Below are 18728 nucleotides of genomic sequence, written 5' to 3'. Positions count from 1 at the left end.
TCGTCGTCGTTGGGCTTTCTCTTTTCGGAGCGGAGCGTGTTTGTTTTGACTTTCAATGGGACGCGGTGCTCCGCAGTGATGACCAAAGTGACTAAAAGTGCCTAAAAGTATACTCCTGCAGGTTACATTAGGGCCCGAATTTTATGTCCTAAATAGCTCAGAAATAAATATATAAATAAATAAGTAAAAAAAATAAATAAATAATAACTATATTTGTATCTAAATAAATAAATGCATAATTAAACAAATAAAAAAAAAAAAGTTCACTTGCTTGCCACTATAATTCCCAACTAGTTCTAACATTTTCTGAGTGGTAACCCTAGCTGAATGTTGTGATCGAGACGTAGAGGTAGTGTTGTGTGTTAGTGTGGAGAAAACTGGCAGATATCACCGGAAAGAGTTTGAGATCAGAGAGAAATCAAAGAGAAGATCAATCAGAGTCACAATTTATATATATATATATATTTTATAAATATATGTATGTTAAAATAGCCATAAATCGCTGCAGGATGGCGACAACACTGTTCGCTCTCTCTCTCTCTCTCTCTCCCTCTCTCGCGGAAGCGGAAGCGAGCATGTGTACGGCGAAGTCGGAAAAGGCTACTAGGAGCATATAAATAGCGCGGCGGCCCACAGGACTTGCTCACTCTGCCAGCGTCGCTTGAAGTGTTTTGGTGTCTGTAGACCAGAGCTCCGGCCCGAGGCGCGCCTCGAAATAAGACAGCTTTTTGGTTGCGCAGTCCAAAAAGTGCATCTTATTTGAAGCAGTTATAGCTATAGCCATTGCCATGCCAGGAAGCGGAAACGGAAGCTAAGGAAAAGCCAAGAAAGCCGAGCTATGATGGAGACCACTGGCGGCTACCAGGACATCAGCGCCCTGGAAAAATCGGTGAGTTAATCGACCAGCAAAATATGAATAGCATAGCCACTTATCAGGACGTAGGGATAGGCGGCCAGCCTTCTCCCTGCAGTGAGAGAAAATTGACGTTCAATGGGGTCAATTACAGGGCAAGCCATTATAATAAATCAAGGGTCGCGCGGGGGGTCTTACTTTGGGGCTTGGAGGGTTTTTATAAATAAACATGAACTACTTACTGCGTGGCGGCGTGGTAGGATCGTGATATATGATAAATATGAAAAATGAAAGGATATTTATAGGAAAGGAAAGGTCCCTTGGGTTGTTATTCGGGATAATTTGAACAATCAGCTGAGAAGTATGCTACAAAAGCTTCAAAAAGAGTTCAGTTTGGGTCTTTATATGTTTTATTGCATACTTTCAGGCATCCTTTAAATGAAGTTTCCTTTTAAACTTTATCCTTCCTGTTTGTTTCTTCTTTTTATTTCACTAATAATTGGTTTCTTTTTCGTTTTGTTTTGGATGATAAAGGTGGCCAATGCCGGCTCGCAGTTGTACACAATGGCCCACAAGCTGCACGCTGTGGAGCGCAGCCTGGAGCAGACGACGATGGAGCAAATGGACGAGATGGAGGTACTGGAGCTGCTCGAGTCGATGAGCGAGGTGACCAACGAGTACCAGAATCTGCGCAAGGACATTCGCGAGGTGCAGCAGCTGCAGCGTGACGTCAGCAGCTCGATACGGTACCAAATGCGTAGCATGCAGCAGACATTTCACACGCTCAAACAGCGGATTGCCAGCTCCCAGAAGAACCGCAGCGGCCGCAAGCCGGAGTCGGAGGAGGAGCAGCGAGCCAGAGGAGCGAAGAGCAAGTAGGAGCAGGTGGAGTCGGAGCCACCGCATTTATGAATAAACCATGAACCTTATTGATTGGCCGAGTGGAGAGAGAGAGACAGCCCTGCTAGAGGGCCAGAAATGTGTCAAAGGGGATGAGAGGGGGACTGGAGCCAGGAGTAAGGAGCAAGGAGCAGGGAGGAGCGCCCAAACTGTAGCAATCAACTGTGTAACTATATCGCTGACACACACACACCAAGCATTTAGACTCCAAAAGCAGATCCTCTACTTTACGATATATACACTTTGAAATCGAAAAAAAACCTATAAATACCCACACACACACCTTGTAGGTCGGGCGATAATTTATACAGGTATATCCCCGAGTAGGAATAGAGCGTACTTTACGAAGAACCGAATGTCTGATGCACTTTTCCAAAATTTGCCTTAACATAATATCGTATTTGAGCTAGTTTTTGATACCACACGTTTTAAACCAAGAATAAAATAAAAGGAAATGTATTATTAAGCTATACTCACACACACACTCACACACAATGGCAACCTGTTTTTTGGTTATTCATGTGTTTTTGTTTCACCTTTTGGACAGTCGTTTGTTGAATATGAAAATAAAAACAAGTTAGTTAAGCCAATCTTATAAGAGCCGTCTGAAAACTTTGCAAATTTATTTCATTTTTTATTTTAGCATCTCTTTGATGATTTAATTTATCTTTTATTCATCAAAAAAATTACAATTTAAATGAACGCGAATATTTTTGATCTTCTTGGGGGGTTTTATGGTTTTAATCCTTGAAGGAGTTATTTCCGACCCTATAAACCATATATATTCTTGATCAGCAACAACAGGGGAATCTTAAAATTTAAAATGTAGTATGCACATTTTTTAACCTTGAAAAAACTAGCAGAGAACAGCTTTCCAAAGTAAATTTGATGCTTTTTTGACTGAGCTATGGTATTTTGAAACTTTGAGTTTTACACAAAATTACCATAAAAAAATTATTTAAAGAATTCAAATATTTTTGGTCTTCTTGAAGGGTTTTATGATTTTAATCCTTGAAGGAGTCATTTCCGACCCTATAAACCATATATATTCTTGATCAGCATAAAAAGCCGAGTCAATCTAGCCATGTCCGGAAGAAAAATATTATTTTTTTTTCGATTTTTTATTTTAAATAAATTACCCAATAATAGGGTCAGAAATTTATATAAAATTAAGAATGAAGATTTGTTAATCTGGAAAAAACTAGCACAGAAAAGCTTACCGAATTAAATTTGATGCTTTTTTGGCTCAGTTATGGTTATTTTTAACTTTGATTTATCCATAAATATATCATATCACGTTATATGTTTTATTTATTTTATATTTTGTAAAATTATTTTATTTATTAGTTTCGATGTTATTTATTATTTTTTTTCCAATAAGCTAAATTCTTTTCCCATTCTGGGTGCAGGGGTTGTAGTATCGGGTGTGGTTCGTATATCAAATGTGGTTTGCGTATTAGGTGTGGGATTTTTTAGGGAAAAATTTCAACTAAATCAAAACCAACTTTTATTTGGTCACACTGCAAGCGTCGATCTCCAAAAGAGAATTAAATTTATCGCGAGTTTAAGATTAAGGAAGTTTTTGGCAACAATTCGGGCCAGGGGAGCAGTTGGGGGGAGTTGTGACAAAAGCAAAAGAGGGCGCGCCGCCGGCTGCCAATGGGGCAATAGAAAACGGCAAGAGAAAGCAAATATTCTGAACAAATTCGTTTCGGCGTTGCACCAGTGCATGTTTGTGCCCGCGCGTGTGTGTGTGTGTGTGCGTGTCAACATTTTGTTGTTGCTGTTGCGCTTTATCTTTTTGTTTTGTGGCAAAGAATGCAATAATTGTTGCTTTCCCCGATTTTCCCGCTTGCAAAGTTACACCTGCCCAGTTCTTAATACAATACCCGTCTCCCTCGCTCTCGTGCGCGCCTGCGCCTGTGCTTTTTGTTGTTGTGTTGGTGCTGCTTACGTGTCTGCAGAGAAAACAACAAAATCCGCGAAAATAACTTAAAAAAACATAAGATGTGCAAGTTACTGAGACTTGTGCTGGTCTTGGCCATCTGCCTCCTGCCCGCCTCCGCGGAGGCGGAGTACAGCGAAGTGCAGGTGATCGGGGAGACGGAGAACTTCCTAGAGAATCCCCACTATCTGGACAATGTTCAGATCGGCGAGCTCTTTGCCCAGCTGGCCAAGGATTATCCGGAACTGGCGCAGACGTACACGATTGGGAGATCCCTGGAGGATCGTCCCCTTCAGGCCCTGGCCCTAAGTGCCCCCACCTCGGAGGGCAAGGACGGGGATCTGCTGCGTCCGATGGTCAAGCTGGTGGCCAATGTACGCGGCGACGAGGCCCTGGGTCGCCAGATCGTGCTCTATGCGGCCGAATACCTGGCCAGTCACTACGTGGCGGACCAGGAGGTGCAGCGCCTGTTAAACACCACGGAGATACATTTCCTGCCCACCTGCAATCCCGATGGATTCGCCGCCGCCAAGGTGAGTCACTAACTTGTATACGCTTCATATTTATTCAGCTGTGGGAAAGTAAATAGTATTGATTATATATTATTAAATAAATAGGTTAAAAAAAAGGTAAATCCCAGAGGTTTGAGTAATAAAATAATATAATATTTAGCAATGTTATAAAAATATGTAATATTATATATATATTATCAGATGCTATTATCTTTACCGGTGCTGTATTTCAATGAAATCGAACGATCTAGCCGGAATCGATTATGAGAAAGGTGTAAAAACAGCTGCGCTCTCGTTTGTAGAGTGAAAAAGTGAATGTAAATGGGTTTCACCTACCTCTGCCCTGCCCTTAGATCTATGTATGTACAGCTAATGGAATGTTATTCACGATAAACGTAGGGAAGAATGCCATCAATCATGAATCATGTGATATTACCATCAAAAAAGTCTTTTCCATGATAATACAACTATATTTTCCTACTTAAAGTTAGTTCTGAAATAACCTGTTTTATAAATGTTGGAAAATTAGTTTTATTATCTTAACATCTTCATGAATGCTTCATTGATAATGGAGCTATTATTCCTAGAAATACCCAACTCAGTTAGCCAGAGTTTGGATACCTTTTGATGATCCTTTCGAATTGGAAGTTGATAAACATCAGTCTATCGTCTGGCAAAATCAGCATTTATTTGTTGATTAAGGATGGCTCTGGTTATTTGAAGAAAGAATAAAAGATTTAATAGAATTGGAATATCGTACTTCTCCTACATCTAGCTCAATCTCCGTCCGTGTCAACGAACCTCTCTTGGTCCGACATGCTGAGCTTTTGTCTGAACTTGGCCGCGCTGTGCTTCGTGTGGCACGGAGAAAAAGCCAAGTTAGCTCTGTACAATCTAGGGGAAAACAAGATCTCAATCCCGAGCTACCACCATGATCGGAATGTGTGACCCAGTTTCTCTGGCCTGTGGTTTACCACCTCGTATAACCACTCAATTAGCTCTCAGTTCTAAACGCAACTAATCTGCTCCCCTTCTTGGGGGTTTCAATGTCTCAGCTAAGAGCCTTTCGAGTGGCTCTCAAGAGTCTTTTCAAAGAGTCTCTTCAATGAAATAGAGTCAAGTGATGCATATTGAAGAGTCTTCAAATGGGAAGCTAATTTCTTGGGTGGATAAATATACACAAAGTGGCAATGATAATTTCAATTTCATTGGTTTATCATAATAATAATTAAAACTATAAATAACTCAAGCTCAATTATTATATTCCGATTACAAACAGTTTCTGTATAATCAGGTTTTCTATTTCTTTGAATTTGTATGGATTCTCTTTCTGTTCCCATGGGAGTTGGGAATGTTTTTATTATAAATCTTTGGGGAATTCCCGGCGAGAGCAATTTTATTTTTCTTTTAAGTTTAATCACTGCTAACAAAGCTCATTGCATTCCATATAATATACAGTACATATATGCTGATTGATGATACTTAAACGAAGCTCTCAGGTCAAGTTTGCTTTAAATGCGCAAAAAAATTATAATTACACGTTAATTATTAGTCTTATCAGGCCATTTGTGCTTGTTTAAGATCATTGTGTGTCTCTGGTCTGGCTACTATTATATTTAAATGGCCAGGCTTCACACGAAGAACAGCTGCAGGTTAGCTTTTAAATAACGAATTGCTGTGCATTGCATTCTTAATAACAATAATCAAGTCTATCTAATCCATGGTGTATTATATATGGCCTTGTCGCCTCTAGTTTTTGACACTTCAATGGGCACTTCGGGGGCCCTGATTAGATTAAAATAATGGTAAACAAATATAACACGCTGTTAAGTGCGAGATGCTCTGGGGATACAAAACACTAACTAACTTTGGCCAGTGCTAATATGAATAGCCATTCGGGCGTGCGTATATCTTTGATGACAGTTTTATGGCCTCGCCAATAATCGGGGTAATAAAGTAAACATTGTTACTTGGTGCGCGTAAGCCGCTAGACAGTTGACAGTTGTTGACGTCACTGTTTCGCAATTGCAGCAGCAGGGTCTGGTGACAATAACCATCCGAGAACAAGTTGGGGGCGACAAATGGCCATTACATTGCAAGAAACTGGTTACATGTCACAACAGTTTTCTCGATGTGTTGTTTTCGCTTTTTGGTTCACCTTTATTCACTTTATTGTAACTGTAATTGAGACACTTTGATTGGCAACCGGTTATGTTGTTGGTGCTAAAAGTTTGCCAATTTCCGCTGCACACACACACGCTGTGCAGATAGGCTAGTTTTTTTATTTATTATTTTATTATACATAGTTGGATTGTGTGCGTGCAGCAGCTGTGGCTATTCATGAGCATAATGCAGATTATATAAATCAGGTGCTTGCAGATGCAGATTGTACCTATCACCCGGCAACTGCTGCTACATTTTTATTTGTCATTTCTTGGAATTGCGTACAATTTTCTTAATTTTATTTTTATAAAAATGATTTCTTGGAGTTTGACTTTTGTTGGAATTGTGAATCATTAACAAGTTTTTATTAAAACAATCAAAATAAATAAATAATAATTTAAATAGCCTTTTGTATTTGTAGGGTATCTAGAGTTCGGTACTCTCTATTGCTCTTTAAACCGCAATCCTTCAAGGAAGTGCATTACTCTGTGTTTGTCTTCTCTCTCTCCCCTCTTATTGGTTGGAGCATTTTCCCAATAAGCCGATCGAAGCTGAGCTTTTTGTATTTATTTGTCCCCCGCCGCTAATCAATGGGGCATGGAATACGGCCATATGCTGTTGTCCCGTATTCTCTGATAAGAACCATTTCGCCTCGCTCTCTGTGCCAATTTTCGCTTGCTTCTTGATAAGGCGGCGGGCAGCTCTCTCGCACGTAAGCCCCGTCCGTGTGGCTCTGCCTGTGTGGGTGGCCTTAGTTAGAACCCACGCAGGATGGTCGTGACGTCATGACGCCTGGACGTGGGAGTGGGAGTGAAGGTTATCGATTTTCGTGTGCGTCGCTAAAAATATCCTGTTGACGTGCAAAGACAAGCGCTGCGAAGCGACGTCTCTCTTTTGCGCCCCCACTCTCGTCTCTCTCTCTCACGCTCTCTCAGTCCACCCAAATCACACGCCCACATGCGCAGGCGCCCCACTTTTTCGGTCTGGCAATACCGTAATGGCGCAATTAAGAGCGCCTAAATAAACCAATAATATCTGGCTCCCGACAAAAATAAAAATCTAACAACACGTAAATTAAAGCTTTTCTTGATCAAAAAATTTACCGAAAGCGCGGCGTGTGAGTTGTGAGTTCACAGCGGCGTGTAATTTCCCTACAATTAGCGCCTGTGTGCGGTGCCGCGGAGGGCGCGCTCTCTCTTTGCCGGAGTGTTGTGTATTTTTTGGCTCTCTCTCTTGGAGTGCCAGCGGCTGCAGCGGCGCCACAGTGGGTGTGGGTCCTCTGAAACGAATGTATTTGCAAAAGTACATTTAAAATAGTAACAGGGAATTGTTCAAATATTCAACTAATATTTGTTTATAGTTCAGATATGCTTTTTAGTAAACTAAAAGTAATTTTCCGAAAACTTCAAATATTTTTTTAAGTGATATCACGTCATATCTCTTATCTTGGTTTAATTTGACAACGAACAAACTGAAAAGGCCCCACTGTGCGGCGGCGACGGTGACTGAGCGGGCAATGGGCGCTTAAGGCCAATCAACGCAGCAAATTTTCAGACAGTTGATTTTTCGAGGCTGAGCTGCAACGACGACATTTACACTGGGCTCACCAGCGAACCAAGGAACGGACGAACGGGGACGCCACCGCCACAGACGAGGGCAGAGCGCGCTCAGAGGAGAAGAGCGGAGATTGTGGAACTGAAAAGTAACTGTATCGCTCAATTTGCACGCCAGTGATAAACGGCAGCCAGCAGCCGGAGCCGGAGTTGACAAAGACAGAATCAGAATCAAGATGCTGGCTCTATGGCTATCAGTGGCCCTCGCTTTCGCAACGGTCAGCAGCGGCTATATCATCAAGGAGGATGAATCCTTCCTGCAGCAGCCCCACTACGTCAGCCAGGAACAGCTGGAGGACTTGTTCGCCGGACTAGAGAAAGCGTATCCCGAACAGGCGCGCGTCCATTACCTGGGCCGTTCCCTGGAGGGCAGGAATCTGCTGGCTCTGCAGATCTCGCGGAACACCCGACAGCGGAACCTGCTGACGCCGCCGGTGAAATACATTGCCAACATGCACGGAGACGAGACCGTCGGCAGACAGCTGCTGGTGTACCTGGCCCAGTATCTGCTGGGCAACTACGAGCGGGTGCCGGAGCTGGGGCGGCTGGTTAATAGCACGGACATTTACCTGATGCCCACCATGAATCCGGACGGCTATGCGTTGTCGCAGGTAAAGTGTCTGGTCACCTGTTGTGAGGTTCGTTTTTGGGGGAAAAATCGATAGATGGACGAGGAGCCCAAAAATAACAGTGGTGGGTGGCATTAGGAGGTGGGAGTAGGAGCAGGAATAGAGAGAGAGAGAGAGAGAGAGAGGCGCCAGGAAGTAAGTGGGGGTGAACGATTTTAAAGTGGCAAGGAGAGAGCTTTGGCTTACTCTCTCTCTCTCTCTCTGTGTCTATCTCTATCTCCGCCACAGAACTGTTCACTTCTTAATGAATTGTGTTAGGCTGAAAACACACCTCCATTACCTCCGTTTGTTTACCATTATTATTTCTTATCATTAACAACTATCATTCGTTTCTGTTTTCTTGAGTTTTCTTCGTATGTTGCCTGGTTTGAAGTTGTATGTACTCATTGGCATAGCAACAAAAACAAAGCTCAGATTAATACAATCTGGAAAGAGTTTTCAGAGTCGCTTTGTCTCCCCCCCTCGCTAACGGGTATTTCCCATGTATAAGTTAATATTGCTAATGCATTGCAAAAGCACACACCTAATGCGAATTTAATTCACATTTTTTCGCTGCTGTAAAAAGTGGTATTGAAATCTGGTTTTTCGTTGATGGAAAATTCACTTGGTTTCGCCGAAGAATTTGGATTGAAACAGATACGAAGATGAAAACGAACTACTTGTTTTTAGGGATTAAAATTACAAAATGAGCTATAGAATAGAAGAGACATGGCTTAGGGATCACTTTATACTGGATTTATTTGATTCAATGGATTATTTTATCTAGTTAATATCAAAAAATGGGTTTGGTCTACTCCAAAAATTCCCCACACATTCATTTTGACCACGTGAAGAGAGTTGCTTCTGAGCTTCGATGGCGTGTTGCCATCATTGTGGTGGCAATGATGATGACATGATCCATTTAATTTGGCCCATCAATGGTGTAATTTGTTGGTTATGCCACCGGTGGCCTGTTCCGTGTTCCATTTGTCCAGTGTCCATTCAGGCAGTGATCCATGAGAGGTGTGGGCCCCCAATTTGGTCTTTCCAAGCTAAGAAAACCACCACTGCCCCTGGGTTCTGTTTTCCTGCTTCATTGCACAATATTGTACTGTATTATCATGGAGTATCAATTCCGTTTTTTCTACATACATATATATATTATGGTGTAATCACTCCGTTGACACCTGACTGCCATGCTAAATGGCCAATTCCGGTCAGGAGTGACCCGCATGCCAATCAGCTCATGACAGAGAGCGAAAAGAGAAACTTTTTTGCGCTTTCCACTAGCAACTTTAACTTTAAATTTAAGTAGTAATACAGTTATTTGCTTTTTAACTAAAATTACTAGATAAATCTTTGAGTAGAGCCTTTGTACAGTTCATACAGAGCTCAGAGCTCAGAGTGGAAGAGACTCATTTGCTAGTGAAGCCACAGAGATAAGGCTATCTCCGTGCATTAATTAACCCAAAAACCACACACAAATGTAATCTTTGCAGGAGGGCAACTGCGAATCGCTGCCCAACTATGTGGGACGCGGCAATGCGGCCGGCATCGATCTGAATCGTGATTTTCCCGATCGCCTCGAGCAGTCCCATGTCCACCAGCTGCGAGCTCAATCCCGTCAGCCGGAAACGGCGGCCCTGGTCAACTGGATTGTGAGCAAGCCGTTCGTGCTCTCGGCCAACTTCCATGGCGGCGCTGTGGTGGCCAGTTATCCCTACGATAACTCCATGTAAGTCAAGGACATCCTCCCCTCCGGCAGCTGGACTAACTAGAGAGACCCTTTCAGTGCCCACAATGAGTGCTGCGAGGAGAGCCTGACCCCCGATGATCGTGTGTTCAAGCAGCTGGCCCACACCTACTCGGACAACCACCCGATCATGCGGAAGGGCAACAACTGCAACGACAGCTTCTCCGGCGGCATCACCAACGGCGCCAACTGGTACGAGCTGTCCGGCGGCATGCAGGACTTTAACTACGCCTTCAGCAACTGCTTCGAGCTGACCATCGAGCTCTCCTGCTGCAAGTTCCCGGCCGCCAGCACACTGCCGCAGGAGTGGGCGCGGAACAAGGGATCGCTGCTGCAGCTGCTGCGGCAGGCGCATATCGGCATCAAGGGTCTGGTGCAGGATGCCAGCGGCTATCCCATAGCCGATGCCAATGTCTACGTGGCCGGACTGGAGGACAAGCCCATAAGGACGTCGAAGCGCGGGGAATACTGGCGCCTATTGACCCCGGGCCTATACAGCGTCCATGCCGCTGCCTTTGGGTGGGTTTGCTTTTGATATTCTCGCCTTTGATTCCATTAAGCTAATGCAATGTCTATGCAGCTACCAGGCAAGTGCCCCGCAACAGGTGCGGGTGACCAACGACAACCAGGAGGCACTGCGCGTCGACTTCAAGCTGAAGCCCGTCGAGACGAACTTTGATGGTATTAGCAGTTTTTACAGTCCCTATTATTTCTAAAGCGGAGGAGGAACGCCAGAAAGCCCTATATATATACATGAATAGCAGCAGATCCGGCTAGAAACACACACACACACACACAAACACATAGCATATAGCCATGACCTGCACCTAGTTTGCACTCTGCCAGCTTCTTCCCTATTGTACTATATGTTGACTCTGCTCATCATCCTCTACTTTTCACCCTTCACTCCATTCCATTTCCTTGGTGTGGGCATGTTCATTTCCCTCTTGTGTTTTCCCGCAGATTCGTTTTTCCGGCTGTCGGCAGCTTGAAAATATAAAATCTTAGGCTTTCAAACGAATCGAATCTGTTTTTATATGTTTTTTTCTCAGCTATTTGTAAGCCTTTCGTTGCATTTTCACTTTCACCGAGGAAATCTCTGATCCATTGTCTTCCCTCTCTACCCACCCACCCTGATCTTTCTCCATTTCTCACACACTCGACAAGGAAAGCGTTTGTATTGTACATAGACAGCGAACAAAATCCAAACCAAATATCGAAATAGCGAAATAACAACAAACAATAATCGAATATAAGCGAATTGTATTTAGGAACTTGTAAAGAACTTGAAATCGAACTTACAGCCCACTTGAAAGGTCATCGAATGACCCCCCACCCCCAAAAAATAGACGAACAAAATATATACGGTTTTAGTTTGATCTCTCTTTTACTTATCTCTCTGTTTTACGCATATACAATGCACATACATATACATATATATACGGCTATATGATATCACTATCAATATGTAGATTTAATGCGAGTCCCAACCAGATATCGTGTTACCCTGCTAATAACCCTTCAAGAGTAAAGCGAATTCGATGTGATCTATGGCTTTTAATATAGATATAAACTAAACCATTTATATACATAAACCATATATATATATAAAGCAGAATGAAGCATAAGAAAGCAGGGTTTAGCTAAATATTCCAAAGTCCCTTGGCCAAAGGATGAATAAAACTTTGATTTTCGCTCGGTGCGTTTTAATTTTCATCATGGTATCCATCCAGTATTATTTATAAATGTAATATACCATGAATATGATATATTTATTAAGTTATTTATTTATATTTTATTTTCTTTATTTTTATTTTTTTATTCATTTAAATTTTTTTATTTATTTATATTTTTTTTCTTTATTTTTATTTTTTTTATTTATTTATTAATTTTTATTTATTTATTCATTTATTATTTATTTATTTTTTATTTATTTATTTATTTATTTATTTATTATTTATTTATTGGTTCATTGGCATTTCTCACCTCATTTTACCTTAAATTACCTTTTAAGTTTTCTTTTTTTTATTTTTGAAATATATTATAATATATATTTTTTTAGTGTATTTTTAGTGTCCAATTTGTTTTTTTTTCTAAATATATTATCATCTTTCTTTTTTATACCCTTGCAGGGTATTATAATTTCAGTCAGAAGTTTGCAACGCAGTGAAGGAGACGTTTCCGACCCTATAAAGTATATATATTCTTGATCAGCATCAACAGCCGAGTTGATCTAGCCATGTCCGTCTGTCCGTCTGTCCGTCCGTCTGTCCGTCTGTCCGTCTGTCCGTCTGTCCGTTTCTACGCAAACTAGTCCCTCAGTTTTAAAGCTATCTGAATGAAACTTTGCATATAGTCTTCTATATACTCTCACTGCTATATATGTCGGAACGGGCCGGATCGGACGACTATATCATATAGCTGCCATACAAATGTTCGAAAAATTTTTAGAAAAAAAATTATAACTTGGCCGTTTTTCAATATTATTGCATCATTTTTGGGATATAGCCTTTTTTTATTATTCCAGAATTTTGGTAAAAATTTTATGAAAATCGGACCACTATATCTTATAGCTGCCATAGGAACGATCGGGAAATTAATCGAAAAATATTATAACTTCGTTGTTTTTCAACGTATTTTAATCTACTTTGGTACATAAGCTTCTGGTATTATTTCAGAATTTTGGTATAAATTTCATGAAAGTCGGATGACTATATCTTATAGCTGCCATAGGAAAGATAGGGAAAGTAATAGAAAAAATTATAACTTCGTTGTTTTCAACGTATTTTCATCTACTCTGAGATATGAGCTTCACTTATTATTATAGAATTTTGGTATAAATTTCATAAAAATCGGACAACTATATCTTATAGCTGCCATAGAAGCGATCGGTAAATGTATAAAATATATAAAGCTGGGAATGTAAAACTGTAACTGTCAAACTGTAAACATAATAGGTATAGGTAAAATGTTATCAAACTCTGTTTAGTGTCTGTTTTCGGCATTATAATTTATGATATAAATATGAAAACCAATCTGCAAGGGTATACAAACTTCGGCGTGCCGAAGTTAGCTTCCTTTCTTGTTTATTGTATTTTTTAAATCCAATTTTAATAACATTTTTTTTATTGTAAAATATTATCATCTTTCTTTTTTTAAGTGTATTTTTAGTTTCCAATTTGAATTACAATTCGTATTTTTTTCGTTTAAATATATTATCATCTTTTTTTAAGTACAAATACCTTATGTTCCTTAAATAATCATCTCTGATTATTCAGATTCACTTTATAACTGTTCCTATATCCTCTATATATATATATATATATATATCCTTTGCCTAGCGTTTAGCCTTATAGAAGAAGGCTAAGATCCCACAGAATCTGTTGCAATTTGAATTGTATATTCCACCAAGTACCTAAAAATCGAGCAAATTAATGGAAAACGATAAACGATGTGTGCCAAAAGTGAAAACTATAGATTCTCGATATGTTTTATATATATAAATATGTAGGTATTACATGTATTGCACTTAATCGTACAAACGTCGGGCATTTTCTTTGGCTTTTACTTGGATTTTATCTCGAAATAAATGTGAACTATGGAAATTATGGCAAAATAAACGAAATTATACTATAATATGCATCTATGCTTGTGCTTGTGGATCGGCTGCTCCCGCTCCCCCAGCCTTCGTCCTTGAACCCTAACCCCTAGACGCACTGCTAACCCCCCCAACACCCACACATTCCATCCGCATGCGGCACCCTTTGCAATTGAAACTGGCATGAAGACACACCCTAACACGTACAAGATCCTCGCCCTCATTTCCGTCTCCGCTCTCTCCCCTACTCTGTCCCTAGGCAACTTCCGGAAGGTCAAGGTGGAGCGCTCGGAGCCGCCGGAGAAGCGCAAGGAGCAGTTCCACGGCTTCCTCACCCCCACCAAGTTCGAGCATCACAACTATACAGCCATGGAGAGGTGAGCAAGGCTTCCTCCTGCCAGGAAAACTGGCGCCGCTAAACTCGACTTCTGCCTTTTCAGCTTCCTGCGTGAGATCTCGGCCAGCTATCCCTCGCTGACCCGCCTCTACAGCATCGGCAAGAGCGTCGAGGGCCGCGACCTGTGGGTACTGGAGATCTTCGCCACGCCCGGAGCCCATGAGCCGGGCGTGCCCGAGTTCAAGTACGTGGCCAACATGCACGGCAACGAGGTGGTGGGCAAGGAGATGCTCCTGCTGCTGACCAAGTACCTGCTGGAGCGCTATGGCAACGATGACCGCGTGACCCGGATGGTGAACGGCACCCGGATGCACTTCCTGTACAGCATGAATCCCGATGGCTATGAGGTGTCGCGGGAGGGCGATCGCACCGGCGGCGTGGGACGGGCCAATGCGCACGGGATCGATCTGAACAGGAACTTCCCGGACCAGTACGGTACGGATAGGTATAACAAGGTGACTGAGCCCGAGGTGGCCGCCCTGATGAACTGGACCCTGTCGCTGCCCTTCGTCTTATCAGCCAATCTCCATGGCGGCTCCCTGGTGGCCAACTATCCGTACGATGACAACGAGAACGACTTCAACGACCCCTTCATGAGGCTCCGCAACTCAAGCATCAACGGGCGGAAACCCAATCCCACCGAGGACAATGCTCTGTTCCGGCACCTGGCCGGCGTTTATGCCAAGGCCCACCCCACCATGCATCTGGGCCAGCCGTGCGAGCTCTTCCAGAACGAGTACTTTGCCGAGGGCATCACCAACGGGGCGCAGTGGTACAGCGTCACGGGCGGCATGCAGGACTGGAACTACGTGCGGGCCGGCTGCCTGGAGCTCACCATTGAGATGGGCTGCGACAAGTTCCCCGTGGCCGCCGAGCTGCCCAAATACTGGGCGGACAACCGCGAGCCCCTGCTGCAGTTCATCGAGCAGGTGCACCACGGCATCCATGGATTCGTGCACAGCACCATTGGCACGCCCATCGCCGGCGCTGTGGTTCGCCTGGATGGAGCGAATCACTCCAGCTACAGCCAGACATTTGGCGACTACTGGAAGCTGGCGCTGCCGGGACGCCACAACCTCACCGTTCTGGGCGACAACTATGCTCCGCTGCGCGTGGAGGTGGAGGTGCCCGAGGGCGAGCCGCACGAGATGCGCATGGATGTCACCCTGATGCCGGACGATCCGCAGCACTGGGCGTCGGCCAACGACTTCCGGATCATTGAGAATGTGGTGAACACGCGCTACCATACCAATCCGGAGGTCAGGGCCCGCCTGGCTGAGCTGGAGAACCAAAACGGGCAGATAGCAAGCTTCGGCTATGCGGACAATGAGTTTAGCAGATACTTTAACTACCTGAAGATGACCTCGGATGTGAGCAGCAACCACTAACCCTCTAAAGCCTCCGTAATCCTTTGATTCCTCCTCTGCAGATCGGGGAGCCCGAGGAGCACAAGTACAAGCTGTTGGTGATGAGCTCTCTCTATGACACGGCCGCTCCGCTGGGCAGGGAGCTCCTGCTGAATCTGGTGCGTCACCTGGTCGAGGGCTTTAAGCTGCAGGATGTCGCGGTGGTCCAGCTGCTGCAGCGCAGCGTCATCTACTTCTTGCCGCAGACGCAGAAGTTCCAGCAGGTCTTTGCCATGTACAACGACAAGTGAGTTATCCCTGTGGCCTCCTTACCCTTTGTGACCCCCTCTGACCTGACCCCCAGCTCCTCCGTTTGCGATCCCGTTTTGGGCGATGAGCTGGCCGAACGCATCCTCAGTCCGGAGACCGACCAGGCCAAGGACATGTTCCTGCAGTTTCTGCACAGCGAGAACTTCGATCTGATGCTCACCTTTGGGGCGGGCAGCTCGGACCTGAGCTATCCGCGCGGCGACTCGGTGCTGGAGAGATTCGCCCACGGCATGCAGCGCACGGAGTTCAACTACTCGCCGCTGCAGTGCCCCAGCTCCGCCACGCGGCAGCTGCACCAGGAGACGACGGAGCGTCTGACCAACATGCTCTACCGCCTGTACAACCTCCCGGTCTACACGCTGGGCGTGGCCTGCTGCCGGATGCCCCACCACAAGCAGATTGCCTCCGTGTGGCGCAAGAACATTGACAAGATCAAGAACTTTTTCGCCTTGGTGCGGACGGGAGTGAGTGGTTTGGTGCAGAACGACAAGGGGCAGCCGCTGCGTGAGGCCTTTGTCCGGCTGCTGGAGCACCAGCAGCGCGTCTACAATGTGACCAAGAATGCGGCTCGCTTCCAGCTGATGCTGCCGCACGGCAGCTACGGTTTGGAGGTGACTGCTCCCAACTACGAGTCGCAGATTCTAAAGGTGGACATACAGGATGGCCAGGTAATGGAGCTGGGCACTGTTCGCCTGCATCCGTTCACCCTGATCCGTGGCGAGGTTCTAGAGCTGCCAAACAAGCTGAGTGGAGCTGGAGCTCTGGCTAGCATTGCGGGCCTTGTGCTGGACGAGAACAATCATCCGGTGCGCAATGCCAAGGTCTCGGTGGTGGGCCAATCCCAGCTAAGGAACTTCACCAACAGTTTGGGCCAGTATCACCTAGGGGCAGTGCCTTTGGGCATTATCACCCTAAAAGTGGAGGCGCCGCGTCACCTGGAGGCCTCAAGGGAGCTGCATCTGAACCAGGGCGCCACGGAAAATGTGGTCTTCCGGCTGAAGGTCAACGAGCATGTGTTTGGCCTGCCGCGCTTCCTCTTTATACTGTTTGCCAGTGTCCTGATCATCGTCGGCGTGGTGTTGTGCGTTTTGTGTGCCCAGTTTTGGTTCTATCGCCGCCACCGGGGCAACAAGCCGTACTACAACTTTTCGCTGTTGCCGCAGAAGAGCAAGGAGCAGCACTTTGATCTCGAGGACGACGAGGCGGGCGACGATGGCGAGACGGAGCTGTTTCGCTCGCCCATTAAGCGTGAGTTTTCGCCTGGAAAACAGCTTTTCCTTTGAAAACTAATCTTTAACTTGATTCATGCAGGTGGCATGACCATTCAGCCTTACTTTGATGAGGAGCAGCTGGAGCGTATACTGCACACAGATGAGGAGGACGACGAGGACGAGGATGGTCCCCACATGGAGCCGGAACTGGATGTGGCCGATGACAGTGGCGATGAGATTGTGATGCTGCACAATCATGGCCAGAAGCGTCGCCACTAAGGGACTCTGTCCTGGCACACACAACACACAACATAACTGTGATTCAAACGTTTTCAAGCGATGAGGAGAGAAGAAACCAGCGCCAGGCTTTGCTCTTACCTTTTATTTTTATATATTTTTTTTAATTTTATTATTATTAATGTAACTTAAATTGATGAGCATCACAATCCGTCAGCTTTAAATAGAGAATGTTGTGCCCCCAAGAAGACGAATCTCTCGCTTAGCACCCGTCCTGCAACCGTATCCTGTGGGCTTTATTGTAGAACCTAACTTAAGACTGAGAGCCTTGTGGCAGCAAAAAGCAGAGAAGAAGCAAAAGCAAAGACACGAATCTAGCGAAATAGAATCAAAAGCAAAAGCATAAAGGCAAAATTTTCATTTTTTTTATTTGTAAATTCAAGAAAAATGTGTTTTGTTTAATCACAAATTCCAATTTTCTATGTCCATTTGGCTTCCAAAATCGAAGAGACACACAACACCCCAACAGAGTTAACACAGAGCTTTTGTAACAATTCCCTTGATTAACTTTATATTAGAGGTACTACTGTACAGTGTACACACACCAAAATATGCATATTTACTGCACGATTTAACCGATTTAATGTACGTTTTAAGCTAGAGCCCAGACTAAGGAGTTGAAATCAAATGAGTGGTGCAGCATTTACCTATAAACTATATACTATATAGTACTATATACTATATACTGTGTACTGTATAGTACTATATACTATAAACTATATACTATATAGTACTATATACTATATACTACTTTATACTATATACTGTATGTATATATACCCATTTACCGTATACATATCCGCAAAAATATGGCAATTATATAACTAAATGTGAAATAAATAAATAAATTAAATAATTAAAATACAAAAAGTGGTTAAATAAGAAGGCTAAATGGCTTTCTGTTCAGATGAAACACACAAAAAGCAATGTACAACATAAATTTAAATGAATCCAAGGGAGACGCCGGCCACCTTCGGTTGCTGTGAAATACAAAACAAAACGCTCTGTTCTCCCGGGGCTTTTGCCTTTTGTGACCATCATCTCGGTTATAGCCGCTGCTTGCTGGTTTGTCGTCAGAGCCAGGATCAAGGTCATCTGGCGATAGCCGCCTTATCGCTCAACCAACCAGCGGCTACCGCTCTATCCCATCCACAAAACACTACAAAACACACAATGTCTCCCCAAGCTCTCTCTCGTCGCCG

The 18728-nt window shown here is 43.9% G+C and overlaps 2 protein-coding genes across 3 annotated transcripts; both read left to right on the top strand.

The window, feature by feature from the left end:
* The first annotated feature begins 662 nt into the window (after window positions 1–662).
* LOC108083795 (uncharacterized) lies at window positions 663–2363 on the top strand. The gene is made up of 2 exons (XM_017179722.2): window positions 663–889; window positions 1388–2363. Exons 1-2 carry the CDS (start codon window positions 839–841, stop codon window positions 1730–1732), a joined length of 396 nt encoding a protein of 131 aa, XP_017035211.1. The 5' UTR covers window positions 663–838; the 3' UTR covers window positions 1733–2363.
* Window positions 2364–3272: 909 nt separating this feature from the next.
* svr (Carboxypeptidase D svr) lies at window positions 3273–18396 on the top strand. 2 transcript variants are annotated; one of them, XM_017179801.3, is made up of 9 exons: window positions 3273–4231; window positions 10094–10329; window positions 10387–10866; window positions 10928–11028; window positions 14205–14322; window positions 14386–15712; window positions 15772–15995; window positions 16053–17266; window positions 17330–18396. In XM_017179801.3, the coding sequence occupies exons 1-9, from the start codon at window positions 3761–3763 to the stop codon at window positions 17506–17508; spliced, it is 4350 nt and encodes a 1449-aa protein (XP_017035290.1). In that variant the 5' UTR covers window positions 3273–3760; the 3' UTR covers window positions 17509–18396. The 2 variants fall into 2 exon arrangements, with proteins under 2 accessions (XP_017035290.1, XP_017035291.1); XM_017179802.3 differs by lacking the exon at window positions 3273–4231 and adding an exon at window positions 7931–8597.
* Window positions 18397–18728: the final 332 nt, after the last annotated feature.

The sequence above is a fragment of the Drosophila kikkawai genome, chromosome X (assembly GCF_030179895.1).
Source record: "Drosophila kikkawai strain 14028-0561.14 chromosome X, DkikHiC1v2, whole genome shotgun sequence".
In the NCBI taxonomy this organism is placed as follows: Eukaryota; Metazoa; Arthropoda; class Insecta; order Diptera; family Drosophilidae; genus Drosophila; species Drosophila kikkawai.
Note: the sequence above shows the minus strand (reverse complement) of the source record. Positions and strands in the feature narration are given on the sequence as shown.